The sequence below is a fragment of the Elephantulus edwardii genome, unplaced genomic scaffold (genome assembly GCF_000299155.1).
Source record: "Elephantulus edwardii isolate Elephantulus edwardi_28Jun2011 unplaced genomic scaffold, EleEdw1.0 scaffold00012, whole genome shotgun sequence".
Taxonomy (NCBI): Eukaryota; Metazoa; Chordata; class Mammalia; order Macroscelidea; family Macroscelididae; genus Elephantulus; species Elephantulus edwardii.
Window position 1 is genome coordinate 23,756,700 of NW_006399762.1, and position 23,535 is coordinate 23,780,234.

Below are 23,535 nucleotides of genomic sequence, written 5' to 3' on the forward strand. Positions count from 1 at the left end.
TTGATATGTAGATGACAGCCTTGCTTGATAAAAGAGGACTAGAAGCACTTTCTGATAAAGATAATAGACTAAAGATTTCCATATGAATTACAGCTCAACAAAAGGAAAAATCCTCAAAACTGGACAAGTAACATCTTGATAAACTGAGAAAAGGTTGACGCTGACAAGAATGTCATTTTACTTGGATCCACAATCAGTGCACATGCAATCAGTAGTAAAGAAAACAAGTAATGTATTGCACAAGGCAAAGACACTAAAGACCTTTTTAGCGTCTACAAGCAAAGATGCTACTTTGAGGACTAAGGTGCATGGCCAAAGCCTGGTAGAGAACAGTGCTACCAACCCAAAAGCATGTGGTTCGAATCTACCATATGAGGATGGGTGATCTTGTGTGCAATTTACTGCCCCTAAAACCTACTGGACTCCTAAAAAAATAATGAAAGTGACATGGGGTGTTGAGAGGAGAATAGGAAAAGTGAATAGATAATGAACACCACAGCAGAACAGAAGAGGGGAAGAAAAGTCCAAAAGGAATATATGATTAGGCATTATATATGTATGACAACCATCTGGACCAAGAGATCCACTGTGGGGAGGGTTGGGAGTTGGGGAAGGGAAGGATAGAAAAGAAAATGTGCAACAGTGACTGGGAGGGAAAACCCTACTGGAGGGTTAGCTATGAGTTGGTTCCAACTCGATGGCACATAACATACATGTGGAAACATGTGAATGCCTTTGAATTGTGGTTTTGTTAGGAATATTGAATGGACTTCTAGAATAATGAACAAATCTGCCTTGGAAGAAATACAGCCAGAATGTTCCTTAGAAGCAAAGCCAGTTAGAGACTCTTCTCTCACAGACTTTTGACAGGTTATTAGAAGGAACCAGTTTTGGAGAAGAATGTCATAGTTAGTAGTTACTGTTGTTTAGTGCTGTCGAGTCAAATATGATTCATAGTGACCCTGTAAACAACAGATCGGAACCCCATCTTATCCTGTGCCATCCTCATCATCTCAGACACACTTGAGGCCATTGCTGCAGTCACTGTGTCAATCCATCTCATTCAGGGTCTTCCTCTCTTTGATGACCCTCCACTTTTCCAAGCATGATGTTCCCTTCTAAGGAATAGCCTCTCCTAGCAACATGTCCAAAGTATGAGAGAGGAAGCATCACCATCCTTGCCTCCATTATGGAGTACTCTGGGTTCACTTTTTCCAAGACAGTCCATGGGATATTCAGCACTCCCAAAACTACAACACAAAGGCATCAACAAAAAAGAAAATTCTCATCAGCAAAAGGGACTAACAGTGCCTGCAGCAACAAGATCAAACTTAGCAACAGCAAGGGCTGTGAAGACAGCCATTTCATTCTGTTGTACACATGGTCACTAGGAGTTGTAACCATCTTGCAGGCATCTAAGAACAAAAGCAACAAGTGTTGATTTTAAAAAGATCTTAGAAAAAAACCCAACACACCAACCCCCCCCCCCCAAAAGAACAACCAACCAACCCAAAACTACTGCCATTTTGACCTGGATGTGATCAGCAGGATTTAGTGAATGAAATATGTTCATCCTGATGCTCATAGGGTTGTTTCTAGGACAGATCAGTTCTTGGAGAAGGTCATCATGCTTGGAAGGGTAGAGGGTCAGCCCAGGAGAGGAAGCCCTTGGATGAGATGGACTGGCACAATGACTGTGGCACTGGGATGAGGTGTGTCAGAAACGGTGAGGCTGGCTGTGGATAGGGTAAAGTTCAGAGCCATTCACAGGATCTCTATGGGTAATAGTTGACTCAACGGCACATAACATTTAGATGCAGTAATGTTAGGCGCCATCAAGTCCACTGTGACAGCAACCCTCTAACATTATACTGAGACCCTGCTCTATCCTCTACCATTGGTTTCTCCAGTGGTCAAGCCCACTGTTGCAGTCAGTGTCACAACCTATCTCACTGAAGGTCTTCCTCTCTTTCACTAACCTTCTCTTGTTCCCAGCAAAATGTCTCTTTTCATGGACTGGCACCTGCTGACAACATGCCTGAAATATATGAGGTGAAATTTCACATCCTTGCCCCAAGGGAGAACTTAGTTGCACCTCCTCCAAGACAAAGGTGTCCTTTTGCCTACTCATGAGATTTTCAATACTTATCACCTACACTACAATTCAAAGACATTAATTCTTTGGTCTTCCTTACTCATCATTCAACTTTCTTACACATATGAATCACACAAAAAATACCACCAAATGTTTTAAATAAGAACTTCAAGTCATACTTCTGTTTTGCAAGAATTGTTTTATTAACTAAAAAAGATTTAAGCCATCAAATAGTAATGAACTATCAGACTCCAAAACTTCCAGTTTTCTAGTTGTAAAATCAAGACAAAATGGAAAAATTCAATGACTTTTAAAAATACAAGATTAATTCTTGTCATTGAGTTCCTCCAATGGCAATCGATTTTAGAGAAGACGGCGTACACGTCTCAGGGCTTCTTGAGCCTATCAGTGGGGGAAACAAAGAGAAAGTACATCATCAGAGGACCTGTGTAAACTTAATGTCACCTTCACAATCCAAATATTTACTGGCAGATACCTAATAAATTCTAATTTTAGATGGACTCATTTTAAAAAAAAATTTTTCATGATTTATTTTTCATTATATTTACATATGCATATATACACATAAGTTGCAAAGAGGGGATTAATCATTGGGTTGTACAATTTGATGGGGGGGTGAGGGAAATTGAAAGAATTTGTTCAAATTTGTATTTGAATTTTGTAAATAAACTAGTAGAAAAAATACTTTCTAGTAACAATTGGGGAAATTTCACTATGGAGTGGAAAATACTAATTATTAAGTTCTTTTCCATTTCCTTCTTTAAATGTAAGAAAATATTTCCATGATCTTGTACTTAGATGATGCATGAAGTATGGACTCATTTTTTAAACACATCTATAAGGTTATTAATTCATCCTATGTGGTCCCTTTTAATAGTTAGTTGTTTACTCCCTTCAGAATGGTCTTTCCAGCTCATAGTGTTAAAAAAAAAAAAGAAGAAGAAGAAGAAGACGCTGATCTGTCTTCCTATTTCAATCAGTTTTATAAAACACAGGGCATCATTTTCATCTTAAATGTCCAGGCTTATAAACTTGCTGGAAGAACCTTCTTGGAGTGGATCATTCAAATGGAAAGGTTATCTATTAAAAAACTTTTAAAAACCCACCCTGATATAGTCTAATACTGTACTGTATAAACTGTACAAGTAATAAGGAACCGTGTTGGTGCAAGGATTAAGCACCTGGCTGTCAATGGAAGTCGGAGGCTTGAACCCACAGAGCGGCTCCAGAAAAGAAAGATTACAGCCAACAAAAGCCTATGGGCAGGTCTCTTCTGGCACATGAGGTCACTATGAATTGGAGTAAGAGACAGTAACTTACTACTAACAGAAGAAGATGCGGTGAGCAATAGATTTTTTTACCCTGGATTTTTTGTTATAAAATTACTAAGAAAAATTTTAAGTCTAGTTATGTGTTAAAAAGTTGCTGTCTGAAAAAAAAAATGAGTAAATTGGAAGGCCGAACAGAGAAACTGACTTAGAACTAGATAGTAGTGTCCTTATCCTGAATCAGACTTTCTGATGGCGGTCAAATGTGACCAGGACATGTGACTTTAAAGAGCTGATGTTTCCTCAGTTGAAAGATGAGGAGAAGATAAAAGTACAACATTTGATTTTGTTTTTAAGAAGAAACTGGAAAATGCCTTCAGATAGTTTATAATTATTTATCACAGCATTCATCTTCCTAGAATTCTTTCTCAATTATTTAATAGACAAAAATGTGCAACTGCATTTGGCAACAGGCTTTTTTCCTTACTAACTATACTAAGACATATATTTTTATTAAAAACTTAAATTTTATAATCTCAAACTCTTAGAAAATATTTTAATAAAAATTTAAAACTAGCTAAAGTGATCTGGAATTATTATCAGGTATATCGATAGTTATAGAGGGGCTTCAGGCCTTTTGTTCAAAGGGTCACTATGAGTCATGCTCAAATCGAAGACAATCAACAACAACAACAACATGCTTATTATTTCACTGAATAAACAATACACAGAACTCTATCAAGAGCCAAGACCTAACTCATGAGCCTGAGTCATAAATTGCATTTCCCTGATATAATCATTTTGATTCCCAAACTAGACCAGGTAAAAGATATCAGAAAAGGCCTACCTTATCAAGGTCATCTTTTAACTTGTTGTATTGCTCCACATCAAAACGTTCTTGCTTTGATTTCTTATAGAAGAAGTTAAGAAACTGCCTACTACTAATAGCTTTGTAAGTATAATCCTTTAAAAAGACAGAGAAAAGAAAATGAGCAGGTTTTGCATGAACATGTCTCTGCCAGAAGATACTTATTAACATAGGAACACCAAAGCCAACCAAAACATGAGTAAAAGATTCACAGTGGCCATAAGGGAAGGCACAGCCAATACAAGGAAATCATCTTGGTATCATTTGAGATCATCTGCTCCTTCAGTGCTATTTTCAAGACCAGACAAGCTGGGATGAAAACCCACACATCGAAGAGGAGAGAGAAAAGGAAACATGGGAATGATTTAACAACATAACCATGAGGCAAAGTTGAAGTTACTGTGTGTTTTGCAATGTTATTGTTGTTGTTATGTGCCATCGAGTCACCTGCGACTCAATGTACAGCAGGTCTAAACCCTGCTCTGTCCTGTGCCAATCGCACTGCCTCAGACACATCTATCCCCATTACCCTAGTCACTGAATCAATCCACATCATGGAGGGTCTTCCTCTCCTGTGCTGTCCCTCCACCCTCCCAAGCATGACATGTTCTCCAAGGACTGTTTCCTCCTTGCAACATGTCCAAAGTATGTCAGACGAAGCTTTAGAATCCTTGCCTCCAAGGAGCAGCCTGATTTAACCCTCTCCAGGACGAATCTGTTCATTTTCTTAGTAATCCATGGTATATTCAATATTCTTCTCCAACAACAGAGCTCAAAGGCATCAATTCTCCTTCTATCCTCCCTAGTCATTGTTCAGCTCTCTGATGCGAAACCTATACTTGGACCAGGAAGCAGTGGTCAGAACAGAACAAGTAAATACTGCATGGTTCAAAATTGGGAAGGGTGTGTGCCAGGGATGTGTCCTATCTCCATACCTTTTCAACCTATATGCAAAACAGATTATCCAGGAGGCTAGGCTGTGTGAGAAGTGTGGCATCAGGATTGGTGGAAGATTCATCAACAATCTGTGTTATGCAAATTACACAATCCTGCTTGCTGAAACTGAGGAGGACCTAAAGTGCAGAAGGTCAGAGACTGCAGCCTTCAATATGGATTGAGGCTTAATATCAAGAAGACAAATATTCTCACCACTGGGCCAACTGGCAGCATCAGGATAGATGGTGAAGAGATTGAGATTGTTAACAGCTTTAGTTTGCTTGGCTCCACAGTCAACACTCTTGACACCAGCAGCCAGGAAATTAAAAGACGTATTGTGATGGGAAAGTCTGCTGTTAGGTACCTCTCCAAAGTACTGAAGAGCAATGGTGCCACTCTGGAGACTAAGGCATGCCTGATACATGCCATGGTCTTTGCAATCACTTGCTATGTATCAGAGAGCTAGACAATGGCTTTATTTTGCATTATAAATGAAATTTAATTTATAAACAGGGCACAGAGAACATAAATTTGACACACAGAGGATTTTTTGAGTTGTACAAATTATTTCCCTACAGAGGCTATGTGTAGTTGTTGTGTACTGCACACAAGCCTCCAACTGGCCTCATTGAGAACCGGTAAAATGTTATCACAGTTACTTTACAGAACAGCATAACTGCCAGACAGATCTTCCAAGGCTGTACCCCTTTAGAGATGCAATCTGTCACATTTTTTTCACCATAGAGGGCTGGAAGGACTAAACAACTGACCTTTGGGTTGGTGGTCAAGCACTTTAACCACTGCACCAGCAGAGCTCCTTTTGCAAACACCCAGATAGCAAGAACTGATTATGTTAGGGCATATTGATAATGACTTCAGTAAGGCATTCTTTGCAAAGGATGTTTTAACATACTATTTTCCTAACAAATCACTCACCTGTCGAGTGACTAGAAAGTATGCAAAAAAGGCCATGGAATTTGCAACTGTGATGAAGTAAGTAACTGGTTCCATGATGTCCCAGGAGTACACCCACCATGTGAACCAAGCCAGTGCCCCGCCCTGCACGGACAGCAGCGCTAAGCCAGTCCATAGGAGTCTGTTGATTCTGGCTTCAGAGCGACCTTCAATTCTAGTTTTCAGCTGAGGGATAAAATACAAATAACAGTCCATTCAGCTTATAGTGCACCAACTTAACAACAATAAACACAAGAGGAGTGATTACATATCTATACATTACTATTCGTTAAAATTACATGCCCACTTTCTTTAAATTCCACTTCTAGAACTATGCAGGTGGCTTAATCACAAGTGATTCTGTTCAGAGCATTCTAAATGGCAAAAGACTAAAAAGCAGTTCATGTCCATGAAAACATATATCCAACTATAATGAAGAGGATCTATACGCACCAATATGGAAAAATTTCTAGGATACATTTAGTGCTTGACTACTAGCTGAAAGATTGTTGTTGTTAGGTGCCATTGAGTCAAATATGACTCATAGTGACCCTGTGAACAAAAGGTCTGAACCTATTCCTGTTCTGTGCCATCCTCACATTTCCTGACACACAAGAGCCTATTGCAGCCATCACGGAGTCAATTCACCTGGTTGAGTGTCTTTATCTCCTTCGCTGACCCTCCACCCTTCCCAACATATTCCTTCCCAAGGAATAGCACTTCCTAGTAACATGTCCAAAGTATGTGAGGCAAAGCCTCATCATTCTTGCCTCCAAAGAGTACACTGGCTGCATTCTCTCCAAGACATATCTTTTCATTTTCTTTGCTGTCCACGGGATGTTCAGTGCTGTTCTCCAACATCACAGCTCAAAGGCATCAATTCTTTTTCTGTCATCCTTATTCACTGTACAGGTCTTGGATGCAAAGCTAGTAATTGGAAAGACCATTGGCCTGAATCAGACACACCTTAGTCCTCAAACTGACATCACTACTCCTCAATAATTTGGAAAGGTCCTTAACTACAGATGTTCCCAGAGCAGTGTAGCTCCTTATTTCCTGACTGCTGGTACCAAGGGTGTAAATTACAGATCAAAGCAAGATGAAGCTGCTGACATTTTCAATATCCTCTCCATCCATCATGACACTGCCTAATGGTCCATGGTAAGAATCTCTGTTTTCTTGATACTGAGATACAATCCATACTGAAGACAGCATTCCTTGATCTTCTACAACAAGTGCTTCAAGTCCTCCTCACTTTCAGCAAGTAAGGTTGTATCATCTGCATAACACGGATTATTGATGAGTCTTCCTACAATCCTGATGCCACATTCGTCTTCATAGAGTCCTGCTTCTCAGTAATTTGCTCTGCATAAAACAGGTATGGAGATAGAATATAACCCTGACGTGCTCCCTTCTCAATTCCAAATCATGCAGTGTTCCCCTTCTCTGTTTGAAGAACACCCTCCTGGTCCAGGTATAGGTTCCTCATGAGCACCATCAAGTGCTCTGGGATTCCCGTTCTTCTCAATGTCAGCCACGACTTGTCATGATCCACAGAGTCAAATGCCTTTGCGTAGTCAATAAAGTACAAATACACATTCTTCAAGTATTCCTTACTTTCAGCCATGATCCATCTGACATCAGCAATGATATCCCTGGTGCCCTAGCCTCTTCTAAATCCCCCTTGAACTTCTAGCAATTCCTTATCTATGTACTATTCCAGCCATTTTTAAATAATCTTCAGCTGTATTTTGCTTGCATGTGATATCAATGATATTGTTCAATAATTTCCAAATTATCAACTGAATAATTTCCCCGAGAGATTATTGTTTAAAATAAAAGATGAAAACACAGTATATATTGTCTTATTTGAAAAAGAGGACAATGTGTATGTGTGTGTGTATATACATATACATGCTTCTTTTAGTGGAACAAGCATGTCCTTTTTGCTGAATATTCTCTTCAACTAGACAACAGTTTAATATCTTTAAAGGTAATCCTTATTACAAAGTTCCTACATCTCTGCAAACTGTATTCAGATACAAAGATACACACAGCTCTACCTAGTATCTTCAAATCACAAATTGGATCAAAGGTTTAAAGGACGTCATTTCTTGTCTTAAACTAAAATAGACTGAAAACACAAAATCACAGAGGTGTGTTTTTTCCCCAACACGGACTAGCTTCATTGATGTTAACATGAAAAAAAAATGAACTACAACTCTGTTAAGCAAAGCTAGAGCCCTGGAGTTGGAATTGACCCACAGCTGATCCTCAGTGGGTTTTCAGAAGCAGTTAATCGCACAGGAGGAGACTGTTCATCCTCCCACAGAATAGCTGGTGGCCTCGAACTTCAGGACTGCAGTGCAGCGTCTTGCCACTAGGCCACCAAAGTTTGCTGGATCATTAATAGATAGCAATACCAAAGCCCTGGATTACTATCCATAAAAAGAAATGGAGGCAGTGCCCCACTTAGTGTAGCCAAACGCATAATTTTCCAGGTTGAAAGCAAAATATTCACAAATATAATCTTTATCTAGTTCACAAGTCTGCAGAGACACAGGTTTCGAGACCCTGCAGACATCCTGGAGAGAAAGTGTAGTGCAGAGTTTCAGATGACAACCCTGAGGTCAGGACAGCCGACTAGTCTACGGCTTATCAGCTATGTTCATCTGCTGTCTCAATTTCATCACCTGAAGAAGGAGGAAGAAAACAGCATGAAACTCACAGGCCTGCGGTGAAGATGTAGAAAATCAGCAATAAAACACGGGGGGAAATGCTGACATGAAACGCATTCAATAAACATTATTACTTTTATATAAAGTCTGAGTGGCCCAAGAGGTTTGAGATAGTCTGCTAACTTAAAGGTCGATGGTTTGAACCAAGCCGGCACATCTATGGGGACTGTGAAGGGATTGTGACGCTTCCTAACCTGTTCAAAGGGCTGCAGCTCTTTCTTCAGGTGGTCAATTTTCTCCAGTAAATAGTTCTCTTTCTTTTTCTGATATTCATCAAAATGTATGGCTGTAAACAGTCTGTGAACCAAAGACATCATGGTTTCCATCTCAGTAGCATGCTCACTACTCAGATTTTCTGAGAAAAGACACAAGGGAAACAAGGGAGTCATCACATTTCCCCTCCATTTCGGACCCCATCCTGGGCGGTGGGCACCACAGCACCGTGACTGGTCACCTGTGGGCTCACTCGGAGGGGGGCATTCTCTCCTGTCTCAGATGATTCATTAGTTTCTCTCCAAGTAAAGACAATTCGGAATGAGAAATCACCTGATAGTATGTTCACAGTTCATTGTGGTTTTTTGTTTTGTTTTAAATGGAATTTTTTCTGTTTCCTGAAAACAAAAACAAAAAAACCACACACAAATCCTATATACATAAAAGGTAGTATCCATCTACTGAAATCCAAGGGAATGTCTCACCTTAGATCTTATCACATTAGCTTATATGAGTCATTTTAATACCTGCACCCCTCCCCTCATCCATAGTTATCTTTCAAAACACTATTTTGGGATCGACAAAGTAGAAAGCTGATGTACAAGCATATAAACAAAGTTATAATATACATTTGAAAATCAATTGAAGTGCACATTTTCTACATAAGCAGAAGCATAGTAAACTCTGTGTGTGTGTGTGAGAGAGAGAGAGAGAGAGAGAGAGAGTGTTAGTTGTGTGTCAATGAGCTGGAACCAATTCATAACTGACCCTCTAATGGGTTTTCAGAGGTCCTAAATCACATTAGAGGAGACTGCCCATTTTTTTCCTGTGAAGCAGATGACAGCTTTGAACCACCTGCCTCTGGGATGGCATTGAAGGTTCTTATTATTCTTGATGAATAAACCAACAGTTATTCACCTTCTATTTGAAAAGAAAGCCAGTTTCAGGAGGTTTGGATATAGAATTATTTTTTAATATGGCTTTATCTCATATTCTTCCTCTGTAGACCTAAAATATGCATAAAATGAGACTATAATGGTATCTTTCTGAGAGTTCTAACTGTTGACTATGACTATAAGAGACCTTGTTGCCTAGCAGCCCAGCACTCAGTGCACACACCTCCAGGGCTCCTTTATGTTCCTATTTGTCAATTTCTTTTTTTTTTTTATTTGTCACATTCGACCTATCACTGCACTGATTTTTTTTTTTAATTTTTTTTTTTATTTTTTTTTCAATTTCTGCCAGCCCTGCTTCTTTGGAGGTAAGTATTGCTCTGGTGCTCAAACACTCCTGGGTATGTCTAGGGGAAGCCCCTTCGTGCTGGCTTGCGTGGCCTTGAATTAAGTGCAGCCAGAGTGCTCTTGACAGGCAAGAAGTGCAAAGCTTTGTCTCACATACTCTGAGCATATTATTAGGAGAGGCTGTCCCTTGGAAAGGGACATCATGCTTGGAAAGGTGGAGGGTCAACAAAAGAGAGGAAGACCCTCAGCGAGATGGACTGACAGTGGCTGCTGCAGGGGGATGATAAGGATGTCAGGATAGAAAGGACCGACCAGGATAGGACAGGGTTCAACTTTATTGTTCATAAGGTCACTGTGAGTCAAACTCACTTGATAGCACCTAACAATAAAAACAGCAAGAAATACATCCTTACTTTCTTACTTCCTCAATATATCAACTATTGATATCTTTCCGTTCACATTTTGGTTCAAAATTTTTCAACAACCTTCCAACATTTACCAGTTAGCATTGGATATTCTTACTCTAAGCGAGAATTCTTCCATCTTTAGTCTTCTGTTTTTGCTATCATCAATTTGTATATGGCATGAACTCATTAATTCCTTCTCCTTAACCCCAAAAGTCTATTATAATTACAGCTTATCTGGAGCAGAAGCAGTTGGGTCAGTACTGGTAGAAACGACTTAACTAGAAACAGCTTAGTGTGAACTAGCCTGAGAGTTAAAACTCAGGTTGCACACTCAGTTTTAACAGCATGAGCTCCAATAGGTTCTGACAGTGGAGATGGAAGAAAAACCCTTTGGGCTTACTGCATGTGAAAGGGTATGTAAACATAATTAAATATATCCAGAGTGTTTTGTTCATATTAAGGACTTGCCTGAAAGGGAAATAACTTTACCAGACCCTTATGGAGTAAGAGAGAAAAAAGAATTAGCCTCCATTTCTCTCTAGGACTCCGTTCTCACATGATGGGAAATGGGGTTGGGGAAAAGGGTAAGAACTTGCTGAGGATTACAGATTAGGGACCCTGTCCCAATTTCATAATAAAATTACAGCTATTCCTCCTAACGAATACCTACTACTACAGCAACTGAGCTCTAGTAAAATAACAATAGAATACAACAAAAAAAACGCTGTAAGACATGAGATTTTTGTTAAAAAGTTTCTAGGAAGACTCAAAATCAACAGGGAAGAGCAAAAGATGGACATTAGAGGAAACAGAAGACTCTGGTAATGAAACACTAAACGTACTCTAGCACACACCTAAGGCGCATAAAGCAGCACAGTGTTATTTACTTCAATTCCTATTGTCTGATAGATGTATCTAGTTTTTAACAGAAAGCTATAGGACATACTAAATGGCAACTCCCTACAAAGAGACAAAGCCAGCGTCAGAACCAGCTTCAGACATGGCAGAGATTCTGAAATCATCAGATCGGAAACTTAAAGATGCTAATGGATAGCACAGAAGACGTGAGCAACATGAAAGGGCAGATGGTTAATAAGAACAAACAAACAAGAAAAAGCTAGAAATAAAGAATACTTGAACAGAAATTAAGGAGGTCTTTGATGAACTCATTAGCAGACAGAACACAGCTGAATAAAGAGCCACTGGCCTGAAGATATGTCAGAGAGGAAAAGTCATACAGGGGAAGAAATAGAATTAAAAACTGAAAAATAGAATGCAGAACAGAATCTCCATGTACTCTTGGATAATTACAGAAGTGTAGCATATTCATAATGGAGTTACTGGAAGATCAAAGGAAGTAGGAATAGAAGAAATAAAAAGTGAAGGAGAATATCAAACTGATATCAACATGATAAGTTTTGAATAAAAAATATTTCTTGAAACAAAGAATTAAGAGCTCACAACAACATAATTGAATGCAAACCTTTCTTAACTAAGTAGTATTGGGAAGTAAGTCTTCAAGATGCAAATGTGAAGTTTTAAAAGTCCAAGAGGAAATGAAAGGAAAACATCTGCTAGGCAACTCCTGCTAATCACTTAAATGCTTCATATTAAAGCATAAACAATGATTCTTCAAAACTTTCTTGGTCATTTAGTCATATAACAAGTTTCTTACAATATAGCTATGCTTCTCAAAAAATGGAAATGCTGAGAGTTGAACAGCTGTAGTTCTTACCTTGCTTGTGGCAGTGTACATCATATGTTATTTTATTGATGACAAGTTTAAAATCATTCATTAGTAGAATTCCCATTAAAGTTGAAGCTGAAATCTTGCTGCCATCTGAAAGAGAAATTACAACATAAAAATCTAATTTTGTTTGTTGTTGTTGAAACACAATAAAAAATAATTTTCTAATACATAAAACGAAATTAATGCACAACACTCAAACTCATTGCTTTTTAATTGGAACCAATTCACAGTTGACCTTCTAGAAAAAAGAATACTTGAACAGAAATTAAGTGAAAATTGCATGAGAGGAAAATGCCCTACTGGTGGATCTGGACTGCCTTTGGGTTCATAGCTCAACTCCTACTGACTAGAACACACCAGAGTAATAGACAATTACCTTTTGGAAGACATATTAACACTCAAGTATCATTTCTCTTGAAGGGCACATCCTTCACTGCTGTTCTACATGCCACAACAATGGAGCAAACAGAGAAGTTCTCTTCCTGTCTTTGCCAGATTGACTGACAGCTCAATACCCATGATCAGACTTTCTATCTGCAAATGGTCATGAAAGACTCATGGGAATATAAAAAATCTTCATAGTAAGGTCTGGATAGGGAGGTGCCACATAAAAAAAGCCAAGACAGAAAGACCTGGTGTGAGAACAATGTATATGAACTTTGTAATGTCAGAAAACCACTATAAAATAAAAGTTTTCTTTAAAAAAATTTTTTTTAAAAAAAGCCAAGACAAAGCAGAGAAAGAATGCTGAACAGAAGATTTCAAAGGGCAGCTCAAGAACATAAGACAAAGTGTTGTTGTTGTTGTTATGTGCCGTCGAGTCGCCTGCGACTCATAGCGACCCTATGTACAACAGCCCTAAACTCCGCTCTGTCCTGTGCCAATTGCACTGTCTCTGATACTCCCATCCCAATTATCCCAGTCACTGAATCAATCCACCTCATAGAGGGCCTTCCTCTCCTGCGCCGTCCCTCTACCCTCCCAAGCATGATGTCCCTCTCCAAGGACCGGTCTCTCCTCACTACATGTCCAAAGTAAGTTAGACGGAGCCTCAGAATCCTTGCCTCCAAGGAGCCACCCGGTTTAACCCTCTCCAGGACAAATCTATTTGTTTTCCTAGCAGTCCATGGTATTCTCAGTACTCTTCTCCAGCACCACAGCTCAAAGGCATCAGTTCTCCTTCTATCCTCCTTGGTCATTGTCCAACTCTCTGATGCATAACAGGTGATTGCGAAGACTATGGCCTGTATCAGACGCACCTTAGTCTCCAGAGAGACACCACTGCTCTTCAGCACTTTGGAGAGGTCCCTAACAGCAGACTTTCCCATGGCAATGCGCCTTTTAATTTCCTGGCTGCTGGTGCCAAGACTGTTGACTATGGAGCCAAGCAGACTAAAATTGTGTACAATCTCAATCTCTTCACCATCCATCCTGATGCTGCGATTGGTCCAGTGGTGAGAATCTTTGTCTTCTTGACATTGAGCCTCAATCCATATTGCAGGCTGCAGTCCTTGACACTCTGCAGCAGGTGCTTCAGGTCCTCCTCAGTTTCAGCAAGCAGGGTTGTGTCATCCGCATAACGCAGATTGTTGATAAATCGTCCACCAATCCTGACCCCACATTTCTCCTCATAGAGCACAGCCTCCCGGATAACCTGTTCTGCATATAGGTTGAAGAGGTATGGAGATAGGATGCATCCCTGGCGTACGCCCTTCCCAATTTTGAACCATGCAGTGTTCCCTTGCTCTGTTCTGACGACTGCCTCCTGGTCCAAGTATAAGTTTCGCATTAGAACGATCAAGTGTTCTGGGATTCCCATTCTTCTCAGAGTCAGCCACAGTGTGTTATGATCTACACAGTCAAATGCCTTTGCATAGTCAATGAAGCACAGATAGACATTCCTCTGGTATTCCCTGCTTTCAGCCAAGATCCATCTAACATCAGCTACAATATCTCTAGTGCCACGACCCCTTCTGAAACCAGCCTGGACTTCTGGTAGTTCTCTGTTGATGTGCTGTTCCAGTCGTTTTTGGATAATTTTCAGTAAAATCTTGCTTGCGTGTGAAATCAGTGAAATTGTTCTGTAGTTTCCACATTCGGTTGGGTCGCCTTTCTTTGGGATAGGAACAAATATCGATCTCTTCCAGTCAGTTGGCCAAGTGGTCGTTCTCCAGATTTCTTGGCACAACTTGGTGAGCACGTCCAGGGCAGCATCTGTTAACTGAAATATATCAATTGGTATACCATCTATTCCTGGAGCCTTATTTTTGGCCATGTCCTTCAAAGCAGCCTGAACTTCTTCTTTCATCACCATAGGCTCTTGCTCATATGTTGTTTCATGAAATTCTTCTGTGTCTTCCAATTCCTTTCGATACAGTGACTCAGTATATTCCTTCCATCTTTTTTTAATACTTCCGGGATCATTTAACGTTCTGCCAAAAGCATCCTTCATTATAGCAACTCGAGATTTGAATTTGTTCTTCAGTTCCAAAGTATTATAACAAAATGTGGCAAGAGCTGGAGGTAGGAAATCAAATAAGAGTAACATGGTCAGTATTTCTCAAATTGAAAGAACTGAAGAAAAAAATTCAAGCCTCAAGTTGCAATATTTAAGGATTCTATGAAGGGTACGTGCCACAGATGTGTCCTATACCTTTTCAATCTATATGCAGAACAGATTATCTGGGAGGCTGGGCTCAATGAGAAGTGCGGCATAAGGATTAGAGAAAGACCCATCAACAATCTGCATTATGCACATAACTTTGCTTGGAGGACCTGAAGTGCTTGCTGCAGAAAGTCAAGGACTGCAGCCTTCAATACAGATTGAAGCTCAACCTCAACAAACAAAGATTCTCACAACTGGGCTAACTGGCAGCATCAGGATAGATGGTGAAGAAATCGAGATTGTTAACAACTTCAGTTTGCTTGGCTTCACAATCAACACTCTTGGTACCAAGCAGCCAGGAAATTAAAAGACAAATTGTATTGGAAAAGTCTGCTGTCAAAGACCTCTCCACAGTACTGAAGAGCAAGGATGTCAGTATGGAGACTAAAGTGCGCCTGATACATGCCATGGTCTTTGTGATCACTTGCTATGCATCAGAGAGCTGGAAAATGATGAGGTTTGATACAAGGAGAACTGCTGCCTTTGAACTGTGATGGTGGAGAAAGTATTGAATATACCACGGACTGCTAGGAGAACAAACAGGTTTATCCTAAAGAGGGTGAGACCAAGCTGCTCTTTGGAGGCAAGGATTCTGAAGCTTCATCTGACATACTTAAAACATGTTGCAAGGTGAGATCAGTCCTCAGAGAGGGACGTCATGCTTGGGAGGATGAAGGGACAGCACAGGAGACGAAGACCCTTGATGAGATGGATTGATTCAGTGATTGAAGTAATGAGGGTAGGTGTGCCAAAGACAATAAGATTGGCACAGGTTAGAACAAGGTTTAGGCTGTTGTACATAGGGTTGCTACAGTCAGAGGGGACTCAATGGCACATAACAACAATGAGAAAAATATTGATGATGGAATATTTGATGATGGAAGCACTAAAAAAAGGCAAAGAGATTACACTGCGTATATTGAAAAAGAACTGGTTGACACTGAACCATTTCAAGAAGTAGCGTATGATCAAAAACCAATGGTAATGAAGGAAGAAATGCAAGCTGCACTGAAGACACTGACTAAAAATAAGACCCAGAAATTGTAAAATGGTGCAACCATTCTAGAAGGCAGTTTGGCACTTCCTCAAAAAGCTGAACATAGAAATTCCACATGACCCAGCTATTCCACTACTAGGAATACACCCTGAGAAAACAAGAACTGATGCACAAACTGAGATCTGTACACCAATGTTCATAGCAGCATTAATCACTATCACAAGAACTTAGAAACAGCCTAAATGTCCAAACACAAACAAATGTATGGGAAATAATGGTACATCCACACTATGGAATACTATGCAGCATGCAGGAGCAGGGATTTTGTAAATTACTACCTAACTTGGGAGGGACTGGAGAGCATTATGCTGAGTGAACTAACTCAGTCCCACAAGGATAAATATTGTATAAAGCCATTATTGTAGAATGAGTATAAGGATTCAAGAGGGGTGGGAGAGGTTGGAAGCAGAGGTATGAGGATGTGCGGGGGTGGAGGGATTAATCATGGAGTTGTACAATTTGATGGGTGGGGGGTGAGGGAAATTGAAAGAATTTGTTCTTGAAATCATTGCATTCAAATTTTGTAAATAAATGAGTAGAAAATAATTTTTTTAAAAATAAGGCCCAAACAATTGATGGAATAACAACACATGCAGCCCTAGACATGCTCATCAGTCTGTGCCAACAAATCTGAAAGACAGCCACCTGGTTAACTGATTGGAAGGGATTAATATTTGTTCCCATTCCCCCAAAAAGGTGACGCAATTGAATGTGGATATAATCATACAATATCATTTCTATTATATGCAAGTAAAATCTTTTTCAAGAATAATAAAAAATGGCTGGAACAATACATAGACTAGGAACTGCCAGAAATTAATGCTGGCTTCAGAAGAGGCCATGGCTTCTGAAGGACATTATTGCTGATATCAGATGTATGTGTGCTGAAAGCAGAATATTCAAGATTTATGTGTACTTGTGCTTTACTGACTATGCAATGGCATTTGACTGTATGGATCATAATAAAATTACAGATAACCTTTAGCGGAATGGAAATCCTGGAACACTTCATTATGCTCAAGCAAAACCTATACCTAGACCAAGGAGGTGCTATCCAAGCAGCACCAGAAAACACGGAATGGGTTAAAACCATAAAAGGTGTGAATCAGGGTTGTGTACCTATGCAATCTGCATGTTGAGCAAATAACTCGAGAAACTGGACTATGTGTAGAAGAATGTGGCATCAGGATTTGAAGAAAACATCAATAACCTAAGCTATGCAGATGATACACAACTGCTTAGTCAAAGTGAAGGGGACTTGAAACACTTGCTGCAGAAAATCAGAGGCTACACCTTTCAATATGGATTAAATCTCGATATCAAGAAAACAAAAATCCTTACCACTGGATCAATAGGCAATATCATGCTTGTTATTGTTAGGTGTCATCAACTTAAGCATGACTCATAGTGACCCTATGAACAAAAGCTCTGAACATTGTTCTATCCTGTGCCATCCTCACACTTCCTGACACAGAAGAGCCCACTGCAGCTGTCATGGTGTCAATCCACCTGGTTGAGGGTCTTCCTCTCCCTCACCAACCCTCCACCTTCCCAACATCATGTCCTTCTCCAAGGAATAGCACCTCCTACCAACATGTCCAAAGTATGAGAGGCGAAGCCTCATCATTCTTGCCTCCACAGAGCTCTCTGGCTGCACCCTCTCCAAGAAATACCTGTTTGTTCTCTTGGCTGTCCATGGAATGTACAGCCTTTTCCAACACCACAGCTCAAAGACATCAATTTTTTTTCTGTCATCTTTAGTCACTGTCCAGGTCTTGATGCATAACTAGTAATTGTAAAGACTATGGCCCAAACCACCTTAGTCTTCAAACTGTCATCACTACATCTCAAGAATTTGTAAAGCTCCCTACCTGCTGATTTTCCCTGTGCAATATGTCTCCTTATTTCCTGACTGCTTATACCAAGGGTGTTAACTCTGGATCCAAGCAAGATGAACCTGTTGACAGTTTCAAACTCCTCTCCATCCATCATGACACTGCCTGTCAGCCCAGGGGTAAGAATCTTCATTTTCCTGACAATGAGATGTAATCATACTGAAGGCTGCATTCCTTGATCTTCTGCAACAAATGCTTCAAGCCCTTATCAAGGACTTCATTTTGCTTGGAGCCACAATCAATAGTCATGGCAGCAAAGTTCAAGAAATCAAAAGATGTGTTGCACTTGGCAAATATGTTGTAAAAGACTTTTGTAAAGTGCTACAGAGCAAGGATATCTGTTTAAAGACTGAAGTAGACCTGATTCAAATAATGGTATTTTCAATTGTTTCCTATGCATCTGAAAGTTAATACCATGAAATAAAGAAGTCAGAACAGTTGATGCCCTTGAGTTGGTGACAGAGTACTGAATTAGAGACTACCGAAAGAATACATCATGTATCTGTCTTGGAGGAATGTCAGCCTGGATGCTCCTTAGATGGTAAAGCTTCATCCCATAGACTTTGAATATGTTGTCAGGAAGCAGCCAATCTTTGGAAAGTGACATCATGCTAAGAAAGGTAGAGGGTCAGTGAAAGAGAGGAAGACCCTCAATGAGATACACTGGCACAATTACCTGAACATGGCATAGATTGTGAGGTTGTTGCAGGACAAAGCAAGAGTTTGTTCTGTTGTTCACAGATCACTATACTTCATAGTCTACTCAACAGCACAAACAGTAACCTACAAGTGGCAGTGTCCTGGAAGGTGCAAGTAAGTGTAATCCAGGTTAATGTGATCTTTGCTCCTGGCTATCCTGAATTCCCTCCCTCTTCTGAGAGCCTAGCTTGCTACCTCTTCCAATCAAATAACCAATTGACATACTCCTTCTTGGTTTAACCATAGTCCATTTCTGTTGCTTGCAACAGACTCACTGGTACAGATAGAAACATAAACACTAACATTTCAAAAATCCTTTCTTCCTTTTATTTTTAATTATTAGAAGCCTCTGTTAGTTAAAACTTGGTATTTTCAATTATTTCATATGCATCTGAAGAACAGTACCACAAATTATTACCACACTGATTCCTTTAATTTTCAAACTTGGGAAAGAAGAAAGAAACAGAATTTCAAAGGGTAGGAGTGAGGCTGTGGCAAAAATAATTAACCCTAGGAGATAAATTTGTGTTGTTTATTTTGTTATTTTATAGTTGAAGAAATACAAGACAGAATATAGCAATTTCAAACATCCAAGGTGCATTTTAGGTAGAAAATCTCTTGGTAAGGCATGCTTTGCAGAGCAAATTGTATGCAGAGCAAATTATCCGAGAGGCTGGGCTCTATGAGGAGAAGTGTGGCATCAGGATTGGTGGAAGATCTTTTAACAATCTGCGTTATGCAGATGACACAACCCTGCTTGCTGAAACTGAGGAGGACCTCATGCACTTGCTGCAGAGGGTCAAAGACTGCAGCCTTCAGTATGGACTGAAGCTCAATGTCAAGAAGACAAAGATTCTCACCACTGGACCAATTGGTAACATCAGGATGGATGGCAAAGAGATTGAGAGTGTCCACGGCTTCAGATTGCTCAGCTCCACGGTCAACACTCTTGGCACTAGCAGTCAGGAAATAAAAAAATGTATTGCGATGGGAAAGTCTGCTGTTAGGGACCTCTCTAAAGTAGTCAAGAGCAACGGTGTCTCTTTGGAGACGAAGGTGCGCCTGATACAGGCCATGGTCTTTGCAATAACTTGTTATGCATCAGAGTTGGACAATGACTAAAGAGGACAGAAGGAGAGTTGATGCCTTTGAGCTGTGGTGCTGGAGAAGAGTACTGAATGTACCATGGACTGCCAGGAAAACAAACAGATTCATCCTGGAGAGGGTTAAACCAGGCTACTTCTTGGAGGCAAGGATTCTGGGGCTTTGTCTGACATACTTTGGACATGTTGTAAGGAGAGACAGGTCCTTGGAGAGGGACATTATGCTGGGTAGAGTAGAGGGACAGCGCAGGAGGGGAAGACCCTCTATGATGTGGATTGATTCAGTGACTGGGGTAATCGGAATAGGTGTGTCAGAGGCAATGTGATTGGCACAGGATAGAGCAGGGTTTAGGGCTATTGTACATAGGGTCCTATGAGTCGTAAACGACTCGACAGCACATAACAACAACAAGGCATGTTTTACATATAGTCCAATTATTGTTAATATATTGTTTAACTAAACTTCAATGCAACATAGGTGTTAAGAAAGCAAACCCATTCAAAAACAACCAAGGATGAGATTTGAGTAAGCATTCCCTTTCTTCTGTAATTTTTCCTTTACACTGGGCCACTGGGCCATATGAACAATAAACTTGACTTACTGCTGTCCACAGATTCATGGATTCATGGATGACTCTCCAGTGGGTTTTCAGAGACTGTAAACAGCACTGGAAAACACTGCCCATCTTTGCCCCAAAGGGCAGAAGGTAGGATTGCCAGAGAGGCATGGCCTGTGGGTTAGCAGTGCAACTCCCTGTGCCACCAGAGCTTCCTCATCCACACCTTGTTGTTGCCATGTGCTGCTGAGTCAGAAACGGCAAATAGCTGATCCCCCATGGAATTTTCAGAGGCAGAATTGCACAGGAGGAGACTGCCCATCTTTCCGTTCCAGAGCAGCTGGTGGATTCAAACTGTGTGCCTTTGGGATTGCAGCATAGCTTCTTACCACTAGGCCGCCAGAGCTCCTCAGTCCACATATAATTATGTGATATATAATCCAGAAATAGGCTGAATGTATATTGTCTCCTTGCACTGCTCACCCAAAGACAATGATGGCTCTGGCAGTTCAAATCCTTCAGTGGCTCTGCAAGGAGAAAGATGGGGCATCTCCTTCATATGCAATTTACAGTCTTGGAAATCCAATGGAGGGTCAGCAATGAGATTGCTCTGACTTGACAGCAAGGTGACTGCTCTTCTGTTGTCTACTGGAATTTGCCTGACTGCATTCGACTAGAGCTATTTTAACGACATTAGTAGGAGTGAACACAGAGGAGCACTTCTAGTAAGGTGCAGGAAGATCCTGTCTGGCTTCTGTAGCTCTTTTGTTATAGAAGGCAGCAAATCAAGCCTGCACCTGGCTCTATTACTAGAATTCGGCTGTTTGGGTTCCTGTTCATCAACGAGAGGTGAGATCATTTTCCCTAGAACTGCCAAATAATTCAACCCACACAATGGGCAAAACAGTGACAAGCTTAGCACACTCTTTTCAAGCCCAAATTAATTCGCCCGCAGGCAAATTCCACCCACAGAATCTCTTTTAAAAAATCAGCAATACATCAACCATTTTCATCTGATTTTTCCAAGAGTCATTTTAAAATTTACATTAAGATGATTTAGAATTAGCTTCTTGAAATATTACTATAGAAAATCATTGTATGAAACAGCTTGTGAGTGAAGGAATGTGTGAAACATAATGTATATAAATTAAACACCATGTATATTAATTTTCTATGCAAACCAATATAAAATAAAATTTAAAAAAGAAATCATCTGTATGATTTCTCAGTTGAAATACTACCTTATTCTTTACACTAATGTATGAATAACAAGGTATCTAAATATTTTTAAGACATGTTAGGCAGGTGATGGTAAAGAGTACTAAAATCTTATGAACTGCCAAAAGAACAATCCAATCTGTCTTGGAGGAAGTGCAACCAGGAGGATGTCCCTTGGAGGCAAGGATGGTCTGTCTCACACACTTGACTATGATGCACTAAAGACATCATGCTGGGAAAGAGAGAGGGTCAGTGAAAGAGAGGAAGCCCCTCAATGTGATGTATTTACACAGCAAACCGCAATACTGGGCTTGAGAATGATGCCACAGGACAGAGCAAGGTTTCAATCAGAGTTGCTATGATTTGTGGTCAACTCAAGGGTACCTAGTAATTTAAGATGATGTAAATTAGGTCAATATTTCAACTTGCTGTACATAGGGTAGCTATGAGTCAAAGTTGAATCAGCAGTACCTAACAACAATAGAAACAGTTTAGAAATTTCCATTTGCTCTTGAACAAAATCTCTACAGAGTTCTTTCACTTACTGTAAACAGTTTCTTTTCTCTAAGATTTCTAGTCTCTTTGTGTTTAAAGAGGCCCTCCCCAGTGGTGTAGTATTTAATACCAGGGATTCTAATCAGCCGGTCCATAGAAATGGACATCAGGCAGAGGTTGGAGAAAGACAGAAAGACCTTCAACAAGATATACAGAGTCCCTATCCCTTTAAGCAAACTTGACTGTACATATACATTTTATATTGTACATTTCCAACAAAATGTTGTTATGTGCCATCAAGTCTCTTGCAACTCACAGAGCCCTAAACCCTACCCTATCCTGTGCCAACTGTTTCTGACACACCAACTCTCATCACCTCTGTCACTGGAACAATCCATCTCGTTGAGGGTCTTCCTCTCCTGTGCTGTCCTTCCACCCTTCCAAACATGATGACCCTCTCCAAAGACTGGTCCCTCCTTGCAACATGCCCAAAGTATGTCAGACAAAGCCTCAGAATCCTTGCCTCCAACTAGCAGCCTGGTTTCACCCTCTCTGGGACAAAGCTGTTTTTTCTCCTGGCAGTCCATGGTATATTCAATATTCTTCTCCAGCATCACAGCTCAAAAGCATCAATTCTCCTTCCATCATCCCTAGTCATTATCCAGCTTTCTTATGCATAGCAAGTAATTGCAAAGATTATGGCCTGGATCAGGTGCACCTCAGTCTCCAAACTGACATCATTTCTCTTCAGTACTCTGGAGAGGTCCCTGAGAGCAGACTTTCCCAGTGCAATTCATCTTTTCATTTCCTGGTTGTTGGTACCAAGAACGTTGATTGTGAAGCCAAGGAAACTAAAGCTGTTAACAATCTCAATCTCTTTGTCATCTATCATAATGTTGCCAATTGGCCCAGTGTTAGAATCTTTGTTTTCTTGATGTTGAGCCTCAATCCATATTGAAGGCGGCAGTTCTTGACCTTCTGCAGCAAGTGCTTCCGGTCCTTCTCAGTTTCAGTAAGCAAGAATGTGTCATCTGCATAATGTAGATTGTTGATAAGTCTTCTCACAACATAGAAATGTTTTATATATCCTATTAAATAAAGGATATCATCTGATAGGGTGTGGAAATTATAAAACAATATCATTAATATCACACACAAGCAAAATCTTGCTGAAGATGATCCAAAACTGACTGGAATTGACCAAGAACTATCTGAAATACAAACTGGGTTTAGAAGGGGCTGTGGCAATAGGGATATGCCAGATGGATATTTATTAAAAGAAGAGAGTACCAGAGGAATGTCTATCTGTGTTTCATTGACTATGCAAAGGCATTTGACTGTGTGGCTCAAAACAA

General features: G+C 40.1%; 1 protein-coding gene across 1 annotated transcript in view; it reads right to left on the reverse strand.

The window, feature by feature from the left end:
* Positions 1–2,419: 2,419 nt before the first annotated feature.
* Positions 2,420–23,535, reverse strand: part of CCDC109B (coiled-coil domain containing 109B) — a 156,008-nt gene continuing 134,892 nt past the window's right edge. The window contains 5 exon segments of the mRNA XM_006903772.1: positions 2,420–2,497; positions 4,232–4,348; positions 6,125–6,328; positions 9,075–9,235; positions 12,477–12,581. Of these exon segments, the coding sequence (XP_006903834.1) occupies positions 2,420–2,497; positions 4,232–4,348; positions 6,125–6,328; positions 9,075–9,235; positions 12,477–12,581 (665 nt within the window).